Source organism: Pelophylax lessonae (genome assembly GCF_965119305.1).
Source record: "Pelophylax lessonae genome assembly, chromosome: 5".
NCBI classification, from domain to species: domain Eukaryota; kingdom Metazoa; phylum Chordata; class Amphibia; order Anura; family Ranidae; genus Pelophylax; species Pelophylax lessonae.
In genome coordinates, this window is record NC_138772.1 from 202,807,944 (window position 1) to 202,832,236 (window position 24,293).

Consider the following 24,293-nt stretch of genomic DNA (forward strand, 5'->3'; position numbering starts at 1 on the left):
CGGGGGAAAAAAAATGTCCCCGTTTTTTTTTTTTTTTTTTGGGAAAAATTGAAAAAAAGTGTGTGGAATATATTCTTTTGCAATGATAAATAATATATCTATGACATGGTATTCCAATTATAAAACATGATTAATTAAAGATTTCTGAGACTTTATGTAAAGTCTTAAATTTATGAAAGTTCTCTTTGAAAGTTGCTGTAGACAAGCAAATCCGGGAATACAATTCAGGTAACACTGTACTTCTCAATGTAGTTCTCAAAAAAGAGAAATATGCAATTCTGCCACTAGCAGGCACTTTAGGGGAAAGGTTGCAGTTTAATTTGCTTGTGGGCTCCATCTTGTACCTTCTACAGTCGGATGATTGTTGGGATACAGTAAATTATAGTTTCTGTCCTCTCAGGTCTTAAATGACAGTTAAGAGGGTAGATTTGTTTGCTTGTAACCTTAGGTGTACCAAAAAAAAAAACAAAACCTGTAGTCTTAATAATTTTACAATGTTCAGACACAGTGGGGTGGATTTACTAAAACTGGAGAGTGCAACATTTGGTGCACCTGTGCATGGTAGCTAATCCTCTTTTAACTTCAGCTTGTTCAGTTAAGCTTTGATGTAAAAAGTTTTCTATGTAGAGCTGCACCAGATTTTGCACTCTCCAGTTTTAGTAAATCAACCCCAGTGTTTCCATCTGTTGAGCTTTTGCATTCTAACAGATAACAGTTATTAGAACGTTTTGATGAATTGTCACCCTTGAACTTTCAGGCTATGGACAATCTGGCCCACTGTTTCAAAGAGCTGGGTATGATGCTGTAGCTTGTGCAATGTCTGGATTAATGCACATTACAGGACCAGAGGTATGATTTATCCAATTCTCTATTTTTGGCAATGCGTGGTTATTTTATGTAAACTAAATGTTTAAAACAAAGGCATTGAACATTATACATAAAGAGTAAATGCATCTATACTTTTTGCCCCATTACTTTGACCTAAACAAACCCACCCTGCCTTTCTACAGATGTGTACTTGCCTTGATCCAGCTTCCATGACCTTTAGTGATTGCTTACATCCAGTGCTGCAAGCCTCATTCTCCTTGTTGCTGCCGTGCATTACCGAACCATAGAATTTTATTCTTTCAGTTTCAAAGTCCGAGACAAAGGAAGATGGCAAGAAATGCAGTCCCATAGAATTCCATGGTGATATAATGTGCAGGCGTGGCCAGGGTGTAAACGATTACCAAAATCCGTGGCTGTTGGATCAAGATAAGTATGCATCTAGGAGGGGGGACAGTGGGTCGGTGGGGTGCTTTAGTTCAGGGTAAAGGGTCAAAAAGAATAAGTGTACTTTGCCTGTACCAGATTTTCTCCAACATGGGCACAGATTCAATTAAAATGTGTGGTCTATTTGTCAAGTGCTTTGGGATTATAGAATGGAATTCTGTGACATTTTTTAAATATGTTTGAAGTTCTTTTTCTTTGCACATAGATGAGTAAAACAGTTTCTTTTTTAAGACTGAATTATTTTAGAAACTGGAATGCATTCATAGTAATAAATTTCAGACATCGTTTTTGGATTGCAAAATATCTTGTATAAGTCTTTTTTTTATCTTTCGTTTTTTTCTCCTGTATCTGGACATAGTTATGTGCGGAAATCTCAGTGCTGACCATTGCTTACTTATTTGAATGTGCCACTGTTTGTAAGAGTGCAAATAATGTTTCCACTAAATCTTGAAGCAGGGTTAGATTCTGCTAGTGATAATCCAAAATAGCTGCTGAATGTTGAAAAACAAGTAAATGCTATTTTTTTTTTAATATTTTACCTATATTAATAGGTGTACATTTGTTAAAAACTTAATTTTCCAGTGTGATATAACTAAGTGTGAAAGGTCCAGACAAAATATTTCAGCCAAGCGCTCACTCCAAAGGGGAAGACTGGCGTGCTGCTCTCCTCAGGCAGGGAACTCCAAAACGGGTGCATAAAAGAAAGGAAAAGGAGGCGCAAACACCTAGTGCATTACCCGTGGTACTGTATAAAATGTTTTCATAAAATGCTGAATGCATACTCACAAACATGAAGAATTGAAATCGTATTGCAAATTCCCATCACACGTGTGTTGGAACATGTCCGGGAAAATGCAACCGCTAACGCGTTTCGGGAGTCAAGCTCCCTTCTTCAGAGCCCAGGACATATTCCAACACACGTGTTTACAATACAATTTCAATTCCTCATGTTTGTGAGTATGCATTCAGCATTTTATTAAAACATTTTATACAGTACCACGGGTAATGCACTAGGTGTTTGCGCCTCCTTTTCCTTTCAAGTGTAAAAGGTATAAGCTTTATGCAGAGAAACAATTGGATGTGCATGGTTTTTCTAGTGCAGGCTAGAAAAGTCAAATCATTTTTTTTCTTTTTAATGTTTTTGTTCTACAGGGATTGATACAATTGAAATACCTATACTCTCTCTTTTTACTTCTTTCTTGTGTATGGAAATAGTAGACCCCTGGGAGTTTTTTTTTTTTATTGCTGTCTCTTATATGGAGATTCACCTTCATAATTAGCTTTGGTCATTGTTTCCTCTATTGCATAATATTCACCAGCACATAAATAGAGGGAAATCTTCCAGTGGGGACAGGGAGCACCCTTGCTTTCGAGTGATTGTCTTTTCCTGCTCTGTGTCTGGGTCACAACCATTAAAATATTGGGCACTTTTACCCCCTTACTGCCCAGGCCAATTTTCAGCATTCAGCGCTGTTGCAATTTGAATGACAATTGCACGGTTATGCAGTGCTGTACCCATATGACATTTTTATTATTTTTTCACAGAAATAGAGCTTTCTCTTGCGTCCTCTGACAGTCGCCGCCCGTTCATACAGTCATTGGGTACTGGCCTTCTCCCCAGGAGCAAGCTAGGCAGTAATTTTGTTAATACAACAAACATTAACATATAGACACACCCACAGGGGGCCGTCCCTCTGGCCTATATCCTCTGGTCAGTACCACTCTAATCCAGTTCTTTGCTGCCTAGCGTCAGGAGTAGGCTAGGTTTTCCCTGCTGGGACCTAGTGTCTCAGTTTTTTTCTTGTTTTTATTTCTGAAGTGTTTTTTCTTTTAAGATTAGCTTTTTATTTTTTCTCATCTACGCTAGTTAGTCAGAATTTGGAGGACTACAAGCTTCAGCAGAACTGGGCCTTGTACTGGTTAATATAGAACCTTATGGAGTCCCAGTCTGCCATTGAGCGTCGCAGGCTTTTGGTACTCCCAGGCTTTGCAACGACAGTGCCCCTAGAAGCGGGAACGAGCCTGCAAAGTTTTTCTATCGTCGCTGAGATTTTTTCAACGTTGGAACGCCCAGGGTTGCTAGCATCCTTCCTGACTGATGGCACCCCCACCCAGGTGGGAGGTCTCCCGTGTCTGAGCGGTGCCCACGTTTGCGGCATGGTGACCCCTTTGTCCCTGGGAACAGGTTTTTGAGGGGGTATTGAGTGGGCCCAATCTGGGAATGGCAGTACATGTAAAGTTTGCTGTAATATCCCCCTCATGGCCGTGGAAGGGCCCCCTGTGTCTTACTTTCCCTGTCCCTGTGGGGGCGCTCCTGCGGTGCAGACCGCCATATGGGGGGGTGTGGGGGCTTTCTTCTCCCCGGGGGTGCTCTGTGCAGATCCCGGTGGGGGCCAGTGCGGGCGTTCTCTGTGGCGTTTGGCGCTGTTTCGCCCGGCCGCCATGTTTGGTAAGTGCTGGCTGTTTGGCCTCAGAGTGAGGGCAGCGCCCATTTTCCATCATCATTGCCAGCGCCGATCGGGCACCATCTTTAGTGTGGGCGGATGTCCTGTCTGGGCAGTGGCCATTTTCTAAGTGCTTTTCCTCCATTTAACTCTATCAGGCACCATTTTTTTGTGGCTCAGGGCTGGCTTTTGCCTCTTGGGGCGTGAGGTCACTTCCTCTTTATAATCAGCTTTCTCAAAAGCAGTGTGGCAAGTATAGGGACACTGTGGGGGGATTTTACTGGTTTTCTCTGGCTATATTTCTGCTAGCACTCTTTTGTTAGTTTAGCTTTAGTTAAGAGAAGGGTCTCCTCCTGTAGAGCAGTTTACGATAGGGGTCCGTGGGAACCGCTGTTTTAAAGGGCCAGTGTCATTTTTTTGCACTTTGCTAATATGGAGTTCCATGATAGCAAATACCCCACAGACCAAGTTGGTGGTTCAGATATTCCTGATCCCACTTCCTTAAGCCTCTTTTATCTGCTGCACTTGTGACTTTAGCTTCAAAAGTTGATCTGCTGGTGTCTGACCGAGTTACAAAGTAACGGCCTATGCCCTCTCAGTCTTCTGACTCAGAGCCTGAATTGGTTGCAACGGACGACGTCCCCCTTGAGGGGTCCCCGTTTTCTCAGTCAGATGTGGAGGAGGAGGATTCTTCCTCGGGGATAGCGTGTAACCGTGCTGCGGTAGAAGCACTTATTAGCTCCATTAAGGAGACTTTAAATCTTGATGATGAGCCCTCCATGGCAGGTAAGCAGGTTTCCTTCGGGACTCGCAAGGCCCTGAAGTCGGGTTTAGGTTTTTCCTTGTCCCGAGGAGTTTCAGGAAATGGTAAATGACCAATGGTGTCGCATTAAGCAGACGCTGGTAGTACCTAAGAGATTTAAGTACAGCTATCCCTTTGCTGATTCGGTTGATACTCGCTGGACTGTGGTTCCTAAAGTGGACCACACTGTTTCCAGACTGAATAAATCCACCTTGATGCCTGTGGAAGACTCCCCGGTGTTTAAGGACCCGGCGGATAGACGGGTGGAAAAGCTTTCCCGCCACATGTATATGGTGGCGGGTTCCCTGCTGAAACCAGTGTTCGCCTCAGTGATGGTCTCTCAGACTATTGCGGAATGGGCCAAGGTGCTTAGGTGCACTCTGGTAGCAGAGTCGGTTTCTGCTGCTGCGCTGGACATTTTGGATCAAATGGCACAGGCCTTGATGTACCTGTGTGGCGCGGCTTTGGAAGAGGCTGCTTTGGTCGCATGTCTATCTGCAGTCAGGATTGCAATCCGCCGCATTATTTGGCTGAAAAGCTGGTTGGCCGACCACGCTTCTAAGAAGACAGTGTCTGACATCCCTTATGCGGGGGATCGTCTTTTTGGATGAGCTGATCAAGGATGAGCTGATCAAGGGGCTTACTGGGGATGAGAGTACTCTCTTGCCTCAAGTCTTAAAAGGTAAATCTCCCTACGCTAAGCGGAGTCCCTCCTTTAAGACTAACCGGGGGTCCTTTCGTGCCTTCGGGGCACAGGAAAAGGGTAAGTCCTTCAAGGCCTCCGGTGGTCACAAGAAATGTTGGGCGGGTAAACCCAAAACGGGTCAAGCTGGGCAGGCAACTCAGTCCACCCCTTCCTGAAGGGACGCCCTCACCCGTATCAGGGGTGGGGGGACATCTGCGTTGTTTTCCCGAGCCCTGGCTGTCCGACATTCAGGACAGGTGGGTTCTCGAGCTCATTAGCTCAGGGTACAAGATCGAGTTCTGATCTCGCCCCGCAGACAGATTCTTTCTATCAAATCTCCATCTGACTCCCGATCATTTCCGGGGTCTACAACGGGTGGTTCAAAATCTTCTCGCCCAAGGGGTCATCGTGCCAGTCCCTCCGCGGGACAGGTTTTGGGGGTTTTACTCCAATCTGTTCACAGTGCCCAGAAAAGAGGGCAAGGTGCGTCCGATTTTGGACCTAAAGTTACCGAAACCACTTCGTGCGGGTACAGAAGTTCCGGATGGAATCCATCCGGTCGGTGGTGGCATCTCTGAGTCCAGGCGAATTCATGGCTTCCATCGACCTAAAAGATGCATATCTGCACATCCCTTTTTACAAGGGTCATCAGCGGTATCTCTGCTTTACAATCGCAGAGGAGCATTACCAGTTTGTGGCGTTGCCCTTTGGTCTCGCTTCGGCTCCAATGGTGCTCACCAAGGTTTTGGCTCCTGTGTTGGCTCTGCTACGGGGCAGAGATCCTTAACAGGTGGACAGGCATCCTCAGTCTTGGACAGAAGGGTTTCTCTAAGCCACCAGGTGATATCGGATCTTTTGTGGTGGCTCCAGTCACCGATTCTGACACAAGGCAAATCCTTCCGGCCGTTATTGTGGACGTGGCTCTCCACGGATGCCAGCCTGTCAGGCTGGGTTTGAGTTCTGGGCACGATTTGTGCCCAGGGTACGTGGTCGGAGGAGGAGTTCTCCCTACCGATAAATGTCCTGGAGCTCTGGGCAATCAAGCTCTGTTTGTTCCGTTGGTCGGCTCGGAATCAGGGCTGCCCTGCACGAGTGCATCAATCATCAGGGGGGCACCAGGAGTGCCCAGGCGGCCAGGGAAGTGGCCAAGATCCTGTCTTGTGCAGAATCGCATGTTCCGGCAATTTCTGCCATCCACATTCCAGGTGGTGTGGAAAACTGGCAGGCGGACTATCTGAGTCGCCAGACCCTGGACCAGGGGGAAAGGTCCTTACACCCGGAGGTGTTTCACCTTCTTTGTATCCGGTGGGGGTCACCGGACGTGGATCTGTTCGCATCCCGTCTCAACAAAAAAGTGGAAAGGTTCGTGGCTCGATCTCGCGATCCTCTGGCGGATGCCTCGGACATGTTAGTGGTGCCGTGGCATCGGTATTGGCTCATATATGCCTTTCCCCTGATTCAAATGTTGTCCAGGTTCCTCTGGAGGTTAGTCTCGCGGATGTTGGTGATTCTGGTAGCTCCAGACTGGCCGTGTCGGTCTTGGTACGCGGACATTATGCAGATGGTTGTCGAACCTCCCTGGCGGCTTCCATTAACCACTTTCCGACCACCGCACGACTATCTACGTGGGCGGTCAGCCCCTCACAGGCAAAGTGACGTAGGGCTACGTCACTAGCTTGTGAGGGTCTAGGGAGCGAGCCCGCGCCGCCGGAGGCGCGCTCCCGCTCCCGCGTGGTCACGGACCCCCCCGCGCGTGTGACCGGCTGACCCGATCGCCGCCGGCCACTCTGCGATCGGCGGGGGAGAGGGAGAAAGTCAGGCAGCTTGTGTAAACAAGCTGCCTGTCATTCTCCTCTCTGTATGAGAGATGATCACATGGATCTACTATGTAGATCCGTTGATCACTCTGCATACAGTTGAAGCCACAGCCAATCACAGTTAGAATCACGCCCCTAGGGACACACACAGCCCCTCCCTCTCAAATAAAGTTAACCCCTTCACTACCAGTGTATTTTTACAGTAACAGTGCATATATATAGCACTGATTACTGTAGAAATGTCACTGGTAACCCCAAAAGTGTCAAAAATGTCAGTCAAGGGTCCGATCTGTCCGCCGCAATGTCACAGTACCGCAAAAAAAATCGCAGATCGCCGCCATTACGCGTTAAAAAAAAAACAACAAAAATGACAAAAATCTTTCCCTTTGTTAGTAAACGCAATAACTTTTGCGCAAACCAATCAAAATACGCTTTTTGCGATTTTTTTTTACTAAACATAGGTAGCATAAAACAAATTGGCCGAAAATATTAAAAAATTTTGATTTTTACATTTTTTTTGGGGGGGAATTTCATATAAAAAAAAGGGAAAAATATTGCTATTTTTGCAAAATTTACGCTCTTTTTTTTGTTTATAGCGCGTGATCAAAAAATCGCACAGGTGATCAAATACCGCCAAAAGAAAGCTCTGTTTGTGGGAAAAAAAGGACGCCAAATTCGTTTCGGTATAGCGTCGCACGACCGCGCAATTGTCCGTTAAAGTCACGCAGTGCCGAATCGCAAAATACCCTCTGGTCGTTTAGCAGCCAAATCCTCCGGGGCTTAAGTGGTTAAGAAATGATCTTCTGTCTCAGGGACCGATCTTCCATCCTGCTTTACAGTCACTGGCTTTGACAGCTTGGCTGTTGAAATCCAAGTCTTGAGAGACAGGGGTACCCCGTCGGCTGCCATTCCTACCTTGCTAAAAGCTAGAAAAGCTACCTCTGGGAAGATTTATCATCGCACCTGGAGGGCATATTTTGCCTGGTATGAGTCACAAGGTCTTCACCCATCCTTTTCAGTGGGTTTTGGCCTTCCTAGAGACTAAGGTGGATCAAAGGCTAATTGTCGGCCTTGGCCATCCTTTTTTAGGGCCCTTTGGCGTCTAATTCCTTGATTCGCACCTTTATTCAGGGGGTGCGTCATCTGGCTCCCCTACCTCCCTGGGACCTGAATCTGGTTCTGTTCTTCACAAAAGTGTTGGCTCCAGTGTTAGCATTGCTGCATTAGCAGGGGATTGCAGTGCTGGGGTACCTGGACAACCTCCTTTTGCGGGCAGAATCTTTGACTGCTCTGTTGGACAACCTGGAGGTCACTGTGCAAACTCTGCAGGAGTTCAGATGGAATTTGAATTTACAGATTCTGTTCTGTTTCTGTCCACCAGGTTGGACAATCTGGGTCTGACTTTGGACTTGGCCTCAGCCAAGCAGTGTTTCTCCCAGAGGAAAAGCTGCAAAAGCTGCAGGTGGCTATAAGGATCTCGTCTAGCAGTCGGTCATCTCTCAGGACTTGTATGTGGGTGCTGGGCCTGATGGTGTCTACCTTCGAGGTGGTTCCGTTTGCTCAGTTTCACGCGATACCTCTGCAAAGAGAGATTTTTCCCAAATGGGACAAGAATCTGAAGTCTTTGGACAATCTGATCCTGTTGAGCCGGGGTACGAGAGGATCCCTGATCTGGTGGCTTCGTTCTCCGGCACTTTAACAGGGCAAGCCTTTCCTTCCCCTGTACTGGACGGTTGTCCCCAGTCTATGCGGATGGGGAGGCATTCTCGGCACGGATTGTGCTCAGGTGGTCTGGACTCTGGAGGAGTCCAGACTACCAGTCAGTATAATGGAACTCCAGGTGATCAGTCTTTGTCTGGCTCATTGGACAGATCGTCTTCAGGGGTATCTGGTGAGGATTCAATCGGACAATGACACAGCTGTGGCTTATGTCAATCACCAAGGGGGCACAAGAAGTGTCTTGGTGGCTTGGGAAGTAGCCAGCCTTCTAAGGTGGGCAGAACGCTTTGTTCCAGCCCTCTCTGTGGTACTTATTCCAGGGGTGAAAATTGGCAAGCGGATTATCTCAGTCTTCAGGCGTTGGACCAGGGAGAATGGTCACTCCATCTGGAGGTTTTTCATCAGCTTTGTCTCCGGTGGGGAACTCCCGAGGTGGACCTGTTGGCCTCTCTTCTCAACAGCAAAGTACAGAAGTTTGTGGCATCCTCTAACCGACGCTACAGATGTACTGGTGGCTCCTTGGGGTCAGTATTGTCTGATTAATGCCTTCCTCCCTCTCAAACCTCTGCCAAGACTCCTGCGCAGGATCAAGGGGGAAGGGATTTCGGCCATTCTGGTGGCTCCAGACTGGCCTCGCTGGTCCTGGTACGCCGACCTGATACAACTGGTCACCGATGCTCCTTGGAGATTTCCTCTGAGGGAAGATCTGCTGTCCCAAGGGCCAAACATCCATCCTGCTTTACAGTCTCTGGCTTTAACAGCTTGGCTGTTGAAAGCCAGGTGCTAAAGGATAGGGGTTTGTATGAATCAGTGATTCCCACACTGTTAAAGGCAAGGAAATCTACCTCTAGGAAGATTTACCATCGTACTTGGAAAACGTACATTGCGTGGTGCGAGTCTCTTGGGGTTCATTCTCGCTCCTTTTTGGTGGCTCGGATCTTGGCCTTCCTCCAGCGAGGGGTTGAACAGCATCTGGCTTTGGGTACCATAAAGGGCCAGGTTTCAGCCTTGATGGTCGTCTTCCAATGACCGTTGGCCACGCATTCCTTGCTTCTCTCCTTTTTCAGGGTGTTCGCCACCTGGCTCCTCCATTGCAGTCTCCGTGTAAGATTCTGGTACCTTTGGTACCCTTATTTCCCATTTCTACCTTAATATTGCGTCCCACCTTGCTAACTAGGTGGAACGCATACACCTTTAAGAACGATGACATCATCGCCGAGCGCCGCTATGAGCGGCTATTTCAATCGCCGGTTTTCTCTCACTCATTGCTCGTTCAAACCGCATGCTTGACCAGTCTTGTCCTATGCTGCCGGAGCTTCTAGCTATTCCTTTGCCTGAACAAAACCGGAACCTCGCTACCGATCCCGTATCTCGCTACCGGATCACTCTCTTGCTACTGGACCTTGCTACTACTAACCCAACTTGTGATAAGTACCCCACAGGGGATTTCTTCCTAACTAACTTACACTATCTACCTCTGCATACTAAGGACTGTTACTATGTAAGCACTATTCCTATCATCTGCATAACTTCATAGATTGCTAGCTCTTGAGCCTACCATCATCTACATCATTGCACTAGGTTACTCTCTCTTGTATACTTCATCTGCTGTCCCCTACTACCTGTTACTATACATGATTGCTAAACCTATCTGCATACTACCTATCATCACCTACCACTCTCCTGAATATTACTACTGAGTGCTCACCATTTCTAACGCCTGTCTCTCACCTCTATACTATCATATACATCCTATTACTCCAGGAACATCATATTGAGTGTATGTATATTTGCATAAAACAGGCTGTGCACGGTGATGAGTCCTGAGAGTTGGATATGTTTGTTCAACACATCTCTACATGACTACTGAGTGTAATAATTCTGCAGCTGCAAATCCATTCACTAACAAAAAACGCAAGAGTGTTACAGATTGAACGAGCCATAAAATATGGATTCAGCAGAATTACCCACTCAAGTTATGCAGTTAAAACAACAAGTAGATGCATTGATACTTGCCCTTACAGAGGTAAAAAACGAAAATCAGGCTTTGAGACAGCAGGTTGGCCGTCTCGAACAGCTCTCTGCTGCTCAGCCCCGTGAGCCTAAGATAAACCCTCCTCTAGTGTTTACAGGTGATCGGAAAAAATTTTGTGAATTTAAAAACGCATGTCAATTGCTTTTCTTGTTAAAACCTCGTACCTAGCCTACTGACCAAATTAAAGTCTGTACCACTATTTCCTATCTGACGGGTGATCCCCGTGCCTGGGCAGACTCTCTCTTTGAGAAAGATGATCCACTTCTCAACTCCTATCCTTTATTCCTAGCGCAACTCGCTAGTTTATATGAAGACCCCAATAGGCAGAGTACTGCTGATACCCAATTGAGGGCTTTAAAACAAGGAAGGAGACCTGTTGAAGACTTTGTGGCAGAGTTCAAAAGATGGACCCTTGATTCAGGGTGGAATGATACATCTCTAAGAACTCAGTTCAGACTCAGCCTATCAGAAGCCGTTAAAGACGAGCTCGCCCGAGCGGATTTACCTGACACCTTGGCTGCCCTGATACAGACCAGTATCAATATTGACAGACGACTGCGAGAAAGAAAGGCTGAGAAGATGGGATTGCCATTGTCCAGTCCTTCTCGGATGTCGGCTGTTGACCCTACTCCTATGGAGGTAGGAATGATACGTCCACCTTTATCCTTTACCGAACGTGCCAGGAGAAGATCCGAACATCTCTGCATGTACTGCGCCTCCCCGGATCATTTGTTAAGCGGCTGTCCCCTTGTCCGCAAAAAAGAGGGTGAGTGTTCAAATGTCTTGCTAGGGGGACTAACGACTTCCTTTTCTAATCCTTATCTTTTTATTCATTTGACATTACAGTGGGACCAAACTAGGATCACCACCAAGGCTATGATCGACACAGGATCTTGTGGGAACTATATCGATACTTGTTTTGCTACCTTAAATAAAATACCTATTATTTCAAAACTCAAACCTGTCTCTGTTAGTTTCATTAACGGTATTCCGTTATCCTCTGGTCCAATCACCAATCAGACACAAGCACTCCTTGTCACTGCCAATGAGTCTCATATGGAGACTACCACTTTTGATGTACTAACCTCACCACATTTTCCCATTATTTTGGGACTTCCCTGGTTACACATACATCAACCAATCATTGATTGGAAAACAAGAACTCTAACCTTCTCTTCTCACTATTGCGAAACCACGTGTAATCTCTCATCATATGGAAAGATCCTGTCTGTGGTGACAGATGAGATTATACCTCTATGTTACCAGGATTTGTCGGAAGTCTTCCTTGAAAAAAATGCTCAAGTGTTGCCTCCCCATAGGGACTATGATTGTTGTATCGATCTACTCCCTAATAGCAAGTTGCCTTTCGGTCATGTTTATCCTCTTTCACAGGATGAACTCTCTCATCTCAAGGAATACTTGGATGAGAATTTGGCGAAAGGGTTCATCAGACCTTCTACTTCCTCTACTGCTGCAGGACTCTTCTTTGTCCGCAATAAGGATTCAAGTCTCAGGCCTATTATTGATTACAGGCAATTAAATACCATTACAATAAAGGATCGCTATCCCTTGCCCCTCATTCCTGAACTTATTGAACAGGTGCGCGGGGCTACCTACTTTTCGAAATTGGACCTGAAAGGGGCATACAACCTAATCCGAATCCGTGATGGGGATGAATGGAAGACAGCATTCAGAACCAGATACGGATTGTTCGAGTACCTTGTGATGCCATTCGGGTTGTGTAATGCTCCCGCAGCCTTTCAACGATTCATAAATGACATCTTCAGAGACTTACTTGATGTTTGTGTTGTAGTATATCTGGACGATATACTTATTTATTCTCAATCTTTATCTGAACACATAAAACATGTAAGACTCGTGTTGTCCAGACTACTTGCACACAACTTATACGTAAAATTAAAAAAATGTTTATTCCATAAAGAAGAAGTACTATTCCTAGGATACATCATATCTAAAAATGGAATCAAAATGGATATGAGCAAGATATCCTGTATTCTAGATTGGCCTGTGCCAACAACTCGTAAAGCATTACAAAGATTCCTCGGATTTTCTAACTTCTATAGGAAGTTCATCAAGAACTTCTCTGCTATTGTGAGACCTCTCACACAACTCACAAGTATAAAAAATCCATTCAAATGGTCAGAAGAAGCAAATGGAGCTTTCCGCTTGTTAAAATCAAGCTTTACTTCTGCTCCCATACTACGCCATCCAGACCCATCCCTTCAATACATCCTGGAGGTAGATGCGTCAAATATGGCAGTAGGAGCAGTTCTCTCCCAACGACCAACAAATACTTCACCACTTCACCCAGTTGCTTTTTTCTCAAAATCACTAAGCAGCCCCGAGGTGAATTACCCAGTGGGTGAAAAAGAGTTGCTTGCAATAAAATTGGCATTGGAGAATTGGCGACACCTACTTGAGGGTACTCGATTACCAGTTCTCATATACACAGATCATAAAAATCTTCAATACCTTCAGACTAACAAGACTCTTTCCCACCGGCAGGTACGATGGTCCTTATTCTTTTTAAGATTCAACTTTTTGGTGACCTACACTCCTGCAGACAAAAATAAAAAGGCGGATGCGCTGTCACGATTAACCGAGGATAACTACGCCGAAATACCTTCAATTCCTATAATACCCTATGAACGTATTGTCGGTGTTGTTCGTTCCCTGAAGGAAGAGATTTTGCACAGCATAGGATTGGATTCACCTCCACCACAACTAAGTGCTGATACAGAAGGCTTCCTCTATTACAACGACAAACTTTACATACCCCCTACTATGAGTACCAAGATTTTGGAATTGTCGCATGATGTGCCTATGGCAGGACATATGGGTATGACTAAAACATTTAATTTACTTACTAGGCAGTTTTGGTGGCCTGACATGAAGACGACCGTACAAAAATTTCTTGTGACATCTGTGCAAGGTCCAAAATTGACACTACAAAACCATCTGGTCTACTTTGTAGTCTACCAATACCCCAGGTTCCATGGGAAGTTGTGTCCTTAGACTTCATAGTAGAACTACCACCTTCCAAAGGATTTAACACCATCCTAGTGTCAGTGGACCATCTGACCAAGATGGCACATTTTTTTTCTATTCGAAGATTACCCTCATCCAAGCAAACAGCGGAATTGCTAGTGAAACATGTCTTTAAGTTACATGGTATTCCAAAGACCCTTCTGTCTGACCGTGGTTCACAGTTCATCTCCAAGTTTTGGCAAGCTCTATGTCAGATACTATGAATAGAGCGAAAACTTACTTCTCCTTACCACCCTCAGACCAACGGACAAACAGAAAGAGTCAGCCAGTGCATTGAGCAATATCTACGTTGCTATACCTCATACCTACAGGACGATTGGGTGGACCTCCTCCCGCTGGCGGAATTCGCTTATAACAACGCAACCCACAGTACTACTAAGCAAAGTCCATTCTACTTGAACTATGGGTTTCATCCCACTCTTCTTCCACCACGCATCCTTCCATCAAGTAACCCAGTGGCCTCTGATTATCTCGCCCAAATAAAGGACTCTCTGGGTTTACTCAACACCACCATATCACATGCCCATAGTCAACAAAAAAGGTACTACGACCTACGTAGAAAACCCTCTCCTCAATATGCTATTGGGGATCTTGTTTGGCTATCTACAAAAAATTTGAGATTAAAGATCCCTAGTAAAAAACTTGGACCTTTATTTCTGGGACCCTTCCCAATTAAGAAACTCATTGGAAAAGCTGCAGTGCAACTCACCTTACCGGCAGATCTCAAAATACATCCCATCTTTCATGTGTCGCTACTAAAACCACATGTTCCTAAGCAAGGAATAAGGCCTACCATCTTGCCTCCACCTCCAGTACAAGTTGAAGGCGGAGAAGAATATGAGATCAAGGAGATTCTGGATTCTCGTATACACAGAGGAAGACTCCAATATCTCATAAGATGGAAGAACTATGGACCCCAAGACGACACCTGGTTGGATACTGCTGATGTTCACGCACCTAGGCTTATACGAACATTTCACTCGAAATACCCGGAAAAACCAGTGCTATAGGCCTTCCGGAGCCGGCCTTAAGGGGGGGGGGTACTGTAAGATTCTGGTACCTTTTGGTACCCTTATTTCCCATTTCTACCTTAATATTGCGTCCCACCTTGCTAACTAGGTGGAACGCATACACCTTTAAGAACGATGACATCATCGCCGAGCGCCGCTATGAGCGGCTATTTCAATCGCCGGTTTTCTCTCACTCATTGCTCGTTCAAACCGCATGCTTGACCAGTCTTGTCCTATGCTGCCGGAGCTTCTAGCTATTCCTTTGCCTGAACAAAACCGGAACCTCGCTACCGATCCCGTATCTCGCTACCGGATCACTCTCTTGCTACTGGACCTTGCTACTACTAACCCAACTTGTGATAAGTACCCCACAGGGGATTTCTTCCTAACTAACTTACACTATCTACCTCTGCATACTAAGGACTGTTACTATGTAAGCACTATTCCTATCATCTGCATAACTTCATAGATTGCTAGCTCTTAAGCCTACCATCATCTACATCATTGCACTAGGTTACTCTTTCTTGTATACTTCATCTGCTGTCCCCTACCACCTGTTACTATACATGATTGCTAAACCTATCTGCATACTACCTATCATCACCTACCACTCTCCTGAATATTACTACTGAGTGCTCACCATTTCTAACGCCTGTCTCTCACCTCTATACTATCATATACATCCTATCACTCCAGGAACATCATATTGAGTGTATGTATATTTGCATAAAACAGGCTGTGCACTGTGATGAGTCCTGAGAGTTGGATATGTTTGTTCAACACATCTCTACATGACTACTGAGTGTAATAATTCTGCAGCTGCAAATCCATTCACTAACAAAAAACGCAAGAGCGTTACACTCCGTTGCCTCCGTGGGACCTTCATTTTTTGCTGATGGTTCTCCAGAAACCTCCTTTCGAAAATATTCCAGAGCTTTCCCTGCTTACGCTGTCCCAGAAGGTAGCCTTTTTGGCAGCTATTACTTCTGGGTGTTGGAGCAGGCGGCTTTGTCCTGTCGCTCACCTTATCTGTAGGTTCACAGAGATAAAGTGGTGCCTCGCCCTTGTCAGTCATTCCGTCCTAAGGGTGTTTCTGATTTCCATCTGAATGAAGACATTGTACTGCCTTCACTTTGCCCTAAGCCCATGCATCCTAAGGAAATTGCTTTGCATTCCCTGGATGTGATTCAGGCTATCAGAGTGTACCTGGCAGCTACAGAGTTTTTTAGGAAATCAGGCTCACAATTTGTCCTTATGGATGGACCTCGAAAAAGGGTTGGCCGCGTCTGCTATGACTGTTTTTAGATGGATCAGACAAAGTGGTGCTGGCCTATTCAATTAAGGGTCAGGTTCCTCCCTTCCCTGTTAAGGCGCATTCTACACGGGCGCTTAGTGCATCCTGGGCCTTCTGCCATCAGGTATTTGTGATGCAGGTTTGCAAAGCAGCCACCTAGTCGTCTGTGCACACTTTCACAAAATTTTACAAAGTAGATGTGCTGGCTTCTGTGGATGCTGCTTTTGGCCGCAAGGTTTCGCAGGCTGCTGTTAGAGGACTAGTCCTTTTTGAGGGTGTATGTTTTCAGGTGAGCTCCAGTTGTTCCTGGTTGAGCTCCATGTTAACCGGTTGGCTAGGTTTAGCTTTAGGGAATTGTCTTTTCTGTTTTGTCTTTTCTCACCCCTCATGTTTAACACTGCTTTGGGACATCCCAATGGTCAAGAAGATTCTGAAGCTGCGTCCTTCAATAAACGAAAGAGAAAATTGGATTTTTGTCTTACCGTAAAATGCTTTTCTTTGATGTTAGGTTACTTTTCTTCTTAAAAAGGAAAATATAAATATCACGCTAACCAAACAAAAAAGAGCTGCTAGCACTAAACAACTGACAATACAGGTTGTAAACAGAAATAGATTAAATAATAAGTGCAGCGCTAAATTCAATTAGTAATCTTTGAACATTCACAAACAATACATCGTGATTAATCATGTGAATATATCACATAACAATGAAAAAAGTCCCATAAATAAAGTGTTTATGAAACACAATAAGCGAATATGAATAAAACAAAGTCCCATATAAAATAATGTGTATGAAACATATATTCAGCAATGGTGAAGATGGTCAATACAGTGTTCAGATCCCGTCACCAGATGGAACAAATAAAATGGGCGCTCACCAGATGGTGTGGACCTATAATGCCGTATAGCATATAGATCAAACAGGCTTCACAGATAAGCTCCCGAATTCCTCTTTAAGATAAATAACCTTGGATGTTTTTCAGGGCTCACGATAAATGGAGAGGAGGAAGGGTGAACCCCTCATTCACCATATCACCTGCACAATGTCGCTTCTTACTCCAACTGCGTGCAGCCAATCACTGACTCTAGGATAGCCATTCAGCCTCTCTGTTCTTTCTTACTTAGGCACATTAAGTTTGCACTGAAGCTGTTTGCTGATGTAGTTCATCAATTTCGCGTGTTCAGGCTCAGCCTTTTGTTTGCTCAGTCACTGGAAAATAATTAACAGCTGCTGGACACTAGGTCAATACAACTGGGGCCAGATGATGTTGGCTTCCAAACTAATGGAAAAGCCAAATGCGCGTAAAGGGGTTAAACCCATCAGGTCACCTGATGGGTTTAACCCCTTTACGCGCATTTGACTTTTCCATTAGTTTGGAAGCCAACATCATCTGGCCCCAGCTGCCTTGCCTCGAATTTAGCGCTGCACTTATTATTTAATCTACTTTTCTTCTTACACTGCTTGCAACAAAACGGAATGCCTATAACAGAGTATACCCCCTGGGACTGCCCCAAAGGCGTGGTAAAGATTGTTTCTGCTAGTTTCCTACTCCTGCAGGGGCAGCATAACCCAATGGTCAAGAAGGTTCTGGAGCTGTGTCCCTCAAAAAACATCAGAGGAAAGGATTTTACGGTAAGACAAAAATCCAATTTTCTTTTCTGAAATAAATGTTTTAATTTGTCTACACTCAAACAATACCAGATTTGCCTGTTTTTTCCAAGTTATGGCAAAAAAATATGGGGTAGAAACAATGGTGCATAAATTAGATTTTATTTACAAATCTTTTTTTCTCACACTATGACATGACAACATAGGCCCTATCTTTGAAATATATTGAAAGACCCCCAAAATGTCACCATTTTTAACAGTAAGTGTTAGATTGTGAATGTTTTGGAAATTTGTAATATTATTTTTTAGAAGAGAATTACTTGAAACTAAAGCAAAAAATGAAAACCAAAATACATTCAAAATTGTTATGTAAATAATTAGGCAATGGTGCTATAGAATACTTTATACTACTTCCCCTTGTCAATGTTTTGGTAGTGTATTGCATTTCATATGGCTCAGAAGTGACAGTACCCCGTTGTGGCAATGTTTCAAGGACAGCATATGTTATCTTTTAAGGTTTTGTAGTCTTCCCTAAAGTATTATACATTTCTTTTTTACTGAACGAATAGGGCTTTAAATTGGTTACTAATTTGGATACATACATTTGTATTTCCTTAGCATTTATTTGGAATAAATAAATAAAAAAATTGCATTTCTTGTAATTTTTCCTAACGTAATGTTTATGTACTTTGCACATCTTCATAAATTTACCCAAATGTATAATCATTAAAGTCTGCTATATTAGTGTGACTTTTATGTAGCATAGCAGAATGGTAAAGTGAATCTAGAGCATTTTTGCCAGCTTTTTGTTGCCCTGTTTTGAGATGTGTTGCTGCAATCAGTTTCAAAATGACCTTATGCATCACTTATGCACTTTTATATATTTTTTATATATATGTTTTTATGATTTTGTGGTCCATATCTAATTTTGCACTTTATTGTCTAGTACTGCAGTAATTTTGTGGCTCTTATGCAATTTTGCACTTTATGTATTGAAATATTTAGATACTTTATAAGTTGCACATTTCAGCACTGCAATTACGTGATTTTGCACATATGGTAGTTTATGCACTTTATTTTTTGGTTAGCATATATTTATATGCATTAGCACCATTGCACTTTATAACACAATCGAACAGCGCTGCAAATTTTTGCTTTTCCATTGTCTTCACAAATTGTCATTTGTTGCTTGCTGCTGTACATTTAGGGTTGGCGCAGTATACAGCATAACCGTATTGAAGCCACCAGATTTAGCAGCACCTGTTATCCCCCATTCACAGCCCAACCTGGAATTCAGTTGGAAACAGCAAATTTAGCAATCCCCTTGATTTATTTAAAATATTAATTTTTCTGGTTGCCTTGCATTCAAGCAGTATCTCAGCTGCATCACTGATCTGTTTATACTGATAGCAGCAGGGTGCTGGTCTCAGAATACATACGTCAGTGCCTGCTGCGCTACAGGAGGAGATTTCCCTTTCATTGTTTAAAAAAAAAAAAAAAAAAATATATGTCCAAGCATGAGGGGCCTAGGGTGGTCAGTGGGCGGATCACTCCTTTGATTCGGCATATCATTTTTTCACTTTTCTCTGACTAACTTCTTTTGGCAGAAATTTCTTCATCCATATTGATTGATGTAAATGAAGGAATCTGTAAGCTTCTTTTTTCCAAATACCCAAGCATTAGGAGTTTGGGGTGGTCAGCTTCTATGCTTCGGCAAATCCTTTATTCACTTTTTTTCTTGTTGAGATTTCTTCATCCACATCAATGTGAATGGAGGAATCTGTTAGGTTATTTTTTCTATTCAGCTCACAGGCTGTACAAAAAAAAGAACATATGCCCCCATTAGAAGAAGGTGGATGTAGGGCAGTCGATTCGAATGATGGACATATCACACACTTTTTCTTTTTTTTTATTTGCCAAGCACAAGGTGGTCAGTGGTTGGTAGCTCATTATGCTTCTGCATATTCACTTTTATCTGGCTGAGATTTCTTCATCTACATTGATTGTTGTAAATGGAGTAATCTTTTAGGTTCTTTTATTTAGTTCAGCCCAAAGTCTGCATGAAAAAAAGAGCATTACATGTATACCTAACATTAGACGAGTGGGTGGATGTGTGGCAGAAGAGCCTAATGTTGGGCATAAATACCAGGATAGTTCAAACACCCCCCCCCCAAATGACCCCTTTTTGGAAAGTGGACACCCCATACAACCATAGCATGTGTGAGAATTATCTCATTAAAGTGACAACTTTGTCTAAAAAAAAAAAAAAAAATGTTTTTGTCATTTTCCAAAAACTTGTGGCAAAAATAAAATCTTATATGGATTCAACATGCCTCTCAGCAAATACCTTGGAGGTGTCTACTTTAATGTAAAACCTCTATAAAAACACAATTTTTTTTCTTTTATCAAATAAAACCACATTTCGCTTTCGTTTATTAATGGACAAAGCTCCTGATTCTTCTTAACCATTGGGCAATACTAACCCTACAAAAGTAGGACACTAGGGAGGAAAAAGCTTGATTACGCCTATGGGCAGTCCCAGGGGGTATACACCCACTCTCAGCTAAAGGCACTCAGTTTTTTTTTTCTGCCTAGTCAGGAGTAAGGGCCTAGTTCCTTGCTGGGATCTCTGGTCCAGGCAATTTTTTTTCTTTTTTAAATTGAATTTTTTTCCTATCTTCAATATCTTGTTATTTTTGTTCCTGTGAGAAGCTACAATCAATTGCTGGACTGGGCGACGGACTGGATAATCTAGATCCAGAGGTGCCCCCCAGTCTGGCCAGCAAGCACGTGCAGACCACAGCTCCACGCTAGGTCGGCCGCGACATAGCCCCACTTGACGGGGGCTGGCCTGTGAGATCTATGCATACAACCTGGCCTCGGCCTGAGCAGCATCCATATTATGTAATATAAAAGGAAAAAGGTAGGGGAAAGGGGATAAAGGGGATAGTGGGACTTTAAATGAGACTCGTGCAATTGAGTCTCCGTCCCTATATGTGATATGCATTAATGGGAACACATAGTGTTCAGAAAGGTTGGGACTTTAAATGAGGTGTGACCAGTGTACTCAAAGTAATAATAATAGTACATAAACCTGTGCTGGTAAGAACAACAAAAAGGGGGTAAATAAATTAACATCATGTATTTATTAACAGATCCGTAGCGGGTAACAACAGTACATCTGAATGAAAACACATATGAAAAGAGTTTATAAATTGTTTAATAAAACAATACATAAAAATCAGAGTATTGAGATAATTGTCCAGTACATAAAATAAAATGATTAATATAAATATATAATTATGTAAATCTATTTTTCAGAAACAGATGATGGGATATAGTGTAAAGCTTGAGGTTGTAAATTGCCTTCTTGTGCTCAACGCGTTTCGTGAAATACATTCACTTCATGAGGAGCAGGCTTGGTTACAATATAATTATATGTTGACTATCAGTGAGGCTTTGAGTCGTCCAAGAATATGTCCAGATAGGAACTGAGGGAGCAAAACCCATGCCCAAGGCCAGAGCGTAAGGCCCATGTAGGGGTTACAGGTCTTCATAAAGGGTATAAGTGACCTCAGCAATTTGCCTCAGCAGAGAGAGCTCCCAGCCTCAAGGTGCTATTCGGGAGAAAGGGAGACCAAACAGGCAGACTATATTATGATGGAGTGGTGGTACCCACCCTGTTCTTAGTATGGTAAGTAGCTGTCCCCCCCCCCCCCCTCTACTCCTGGAGGGTTTTGGGGTGGACATAGGCCTCTCCCTGGGACGGTGGGACCCTGGGTTCCCCTCCTTCCTCCCAGCCCCTCTAAAATGTTGGTGGTCACTGTGGGTCTTTTGCCCCCCCCTTTCCCCCCCTCACTGAGTGAGGTTATGAGATGGCTGTTGTCACATGCTCCTAAGGGGGCTGGTTGGAGTTGCTGCTGACCAGGCTGCTGACTGGGTTTTCCTGGTGCGCAACGGGGGGTTGAGCAGGGTTTCCTGCCACCCTGGGGCAGAGATGACCTTTGGGCTCCCTGCGGTGGTTGTTGGGCTGGGGAAGCAGATAGTTTGGCATCCCTGGGCCTCATGCGGCCAGATCCGGCTGAAAATTAAGGCCGCTACTATGTGGCCTACTAGTCAGAAACTACGTGAGGTGACCCCTGTGAGGGTGGCTGAAGCCACCACCTCCCGTTTGGGCATCTACCCCCCCCCCTCCGCTGCCCCTGGGTGGTCAGCTACGCTGGGGCTTGCGTCCAAGCAGCTGGGCGCCCACAAAAATTTAGGCCACGGCCTACTAGGCCAATCGACTGAGTCGGGCGCCTCCGTTGGTGGTTCCCCAGTGTGTTTAGCTGAAGCCCCCACTCTTCCTTTGGGCATCTGCTGGGCTGGGATCCGTGCACTTGCGGCTGGGCCTCCACAAAAATTTAGACTGCTGCTTTGGTCTCGCCTCTGCTTCTCGAGTCTTCACAAAAGTGTTGGCTCCGGTGCTGGCATTATTTGAGTAAGCGGGGAATGGCGGTACTGGGGTACCTGTAAGACCTTCTTCCGCAAGCAGGGTGTCTGACTGCTCTGATGGACAACTGGAGATTGCTCTGCAAACTCTGAGGGAGTTCGGTTGGATTCTGAACCTTCAGGAGTCTGATTTTGTTCTGTCCATAAAAACTGGACTATCTGGTTCTGACTCTGGACTCAGCTAGAGTGTTTCTTCCTCTGGAAAAACTCCGGACATTGCAGGAGGCAATTCAGCTTCTGTTGTTGAGCAGATGGTCATCCCTCTGGGCTTGCATGCAGGTGCCGGGCCTGATGGTGTCCACCCTCAAGGCGGTCTGTTTGCACAATTCCACACAAGATCTATGCTACACCAGATATTCTGGTGAATTAGGACAAGGATCCACTGTCTCTAGAGGTGGCTTCATTCTCTGGCACTTTGACAGGGAAAATCCTTTCTTCCCCTGTACTGGACGGTTGTCACCACGGTTGCCAGCCTGTCCAGGTGGGAAGGCATCCTCAGCACAGATGTGTTCAGGGGGTCTGCACTCTGGCAGACTGCCGATTAATGTTCTGAACCTCCAAGTGATCAGCCTATGTCTGGCACATTGGACAAATCCTTTTCAGGGGTGTCCGGTACAAATTAATTTGGAAAATGCCACAGCCATGGTCTATGTCAATCACCAAGGGGCACAAATAGTCATTCCAGCTCTCTCAAATTTCTGTCATGACTCCTGTGCAGGATCAAAGCAGAAGATATTTTGTCCAGACTGACGTCGCCGATCTTGGTTCACCGATAAGGTACAGGTGGTCACCGATGTTACTTGGGGACTTCCTCTCAGGGAGGATCTGCTGTCCCAAGGATGGATCTTCCATCCTGCTTCACAGTCTCTGGCTTTGACAGCTTGGCTGTTGAACACAAGGTTCTGAAGAATGGAAGGTTGTCGGTGATTCCTACGCTGTTGAAAGCTAGGAAATCTACTTCTAAGAAGATCTACCATCGTACGTGGAAGACGTACATTGCGTGGTGTGAGTCTCTTGGGGTTCATCCTTTTTGGTGGATCTTAACCTTCCTTCAACGGGGGGTTGAACAAAAATTGGCCTGTAGTACCATCAAGGGCCAGGTATCGGCTTTGGCGGTCTTTTTCCAACGACATTTGGCCTCACACTCGCTGGTGCGTATCTTTCATCAGGGTGTCCGACATTTGGTTCCTTAGAGTGCGGGCTCCGTTGCCACCCTGGGATCTTAATGTGGGGCTTTCAGCTCTACAGAAGCCTCCCTTCTAAAAATATTCGGGAGGTTTCCCTGCTTGTGCTGCCCCGGAAGGTGGCCTTTTTTGGTGTCTATCACCTTTCGCGCAGCGTGTCAGAACTGGCGGCGTTATCCTGTTGTTCAACTTATTGGTGATTCACAAGGATAGGGTGGTGCTTCGCCCCTGTCCGTCATTCCTTCCTAAGGTGGTCTCTAACTGTCATTTGAATGAAGACATTGTGTTGCCTTCCCTGTGTCTCAGGCTAAACCTTAGTAGGAAATTGCCTTGCATGCCTTGGATGTGGTCTGGGCAATTAGGGTGCAGGAAATTAGACTCTCTATTTGTGCTCACGAACAGACCTCTCATAGGGTTGCCCGCTTCTTCTGTGACCATTTCAAGTTGGATCGGAAAGACGGGGGTTCAGGTCTATTGCATCAGGGGTCAGGTTCCTCTTTTCCCTGTCAAGGAGCAATTTACTAGGGGGCTTAGTGTCTCCTAGGCTTTCCGTCATCAAGCGTCAGTGAAGCAGGTTTGCAAGGTGGCCACCTGGGCGTCGGTGCACACTTTTACTAAATCTTTATAAAGTGGATGTGTTGGCATCTGTGGATGCTTCTTTTGGCTGTAAGGTTTTGCTGGCTTCTGTTTTAGAGGACCTAGTCCTCTTTGGGGCTGTATTGTTTATTTCAGGTGAGCTCCAGTTATTTATTGTTGAGCTCCATGTTACCTGGTTGGCTATGGTTAGCCTTGAGAATTTTTTTCTGTTTTTTCCCACCCCTCATGTTTAACACTACTTTGGGAAGTCCCAATGGTTAAGAAG

The 24,293-nt window shown here is 44.7% G+C and overlaps 1 protein-coding gene across 1 annotated transcript in view; it reads left to right on the plus strand.

The window, feature by feature from the left end:
- The window catches only part of SUGCT (succinyl-CoA:glutarate-CoA transferase), a 1,523,809-nt gene that overhangs the window by 183,595 nt on the left and 1,315,921 nt on the right, over positions 1-24,293 (plus strand). Inside the window, exon 7 of the mRNA XM_082259511.1 lies at positions 758-849. Coding sequence (XP_082115637.1) covers positions 758-849 — 92 coding nt within the window. The remainder of the gene's footprint in view (positions 1-757; positions 850-24,293) is intronic.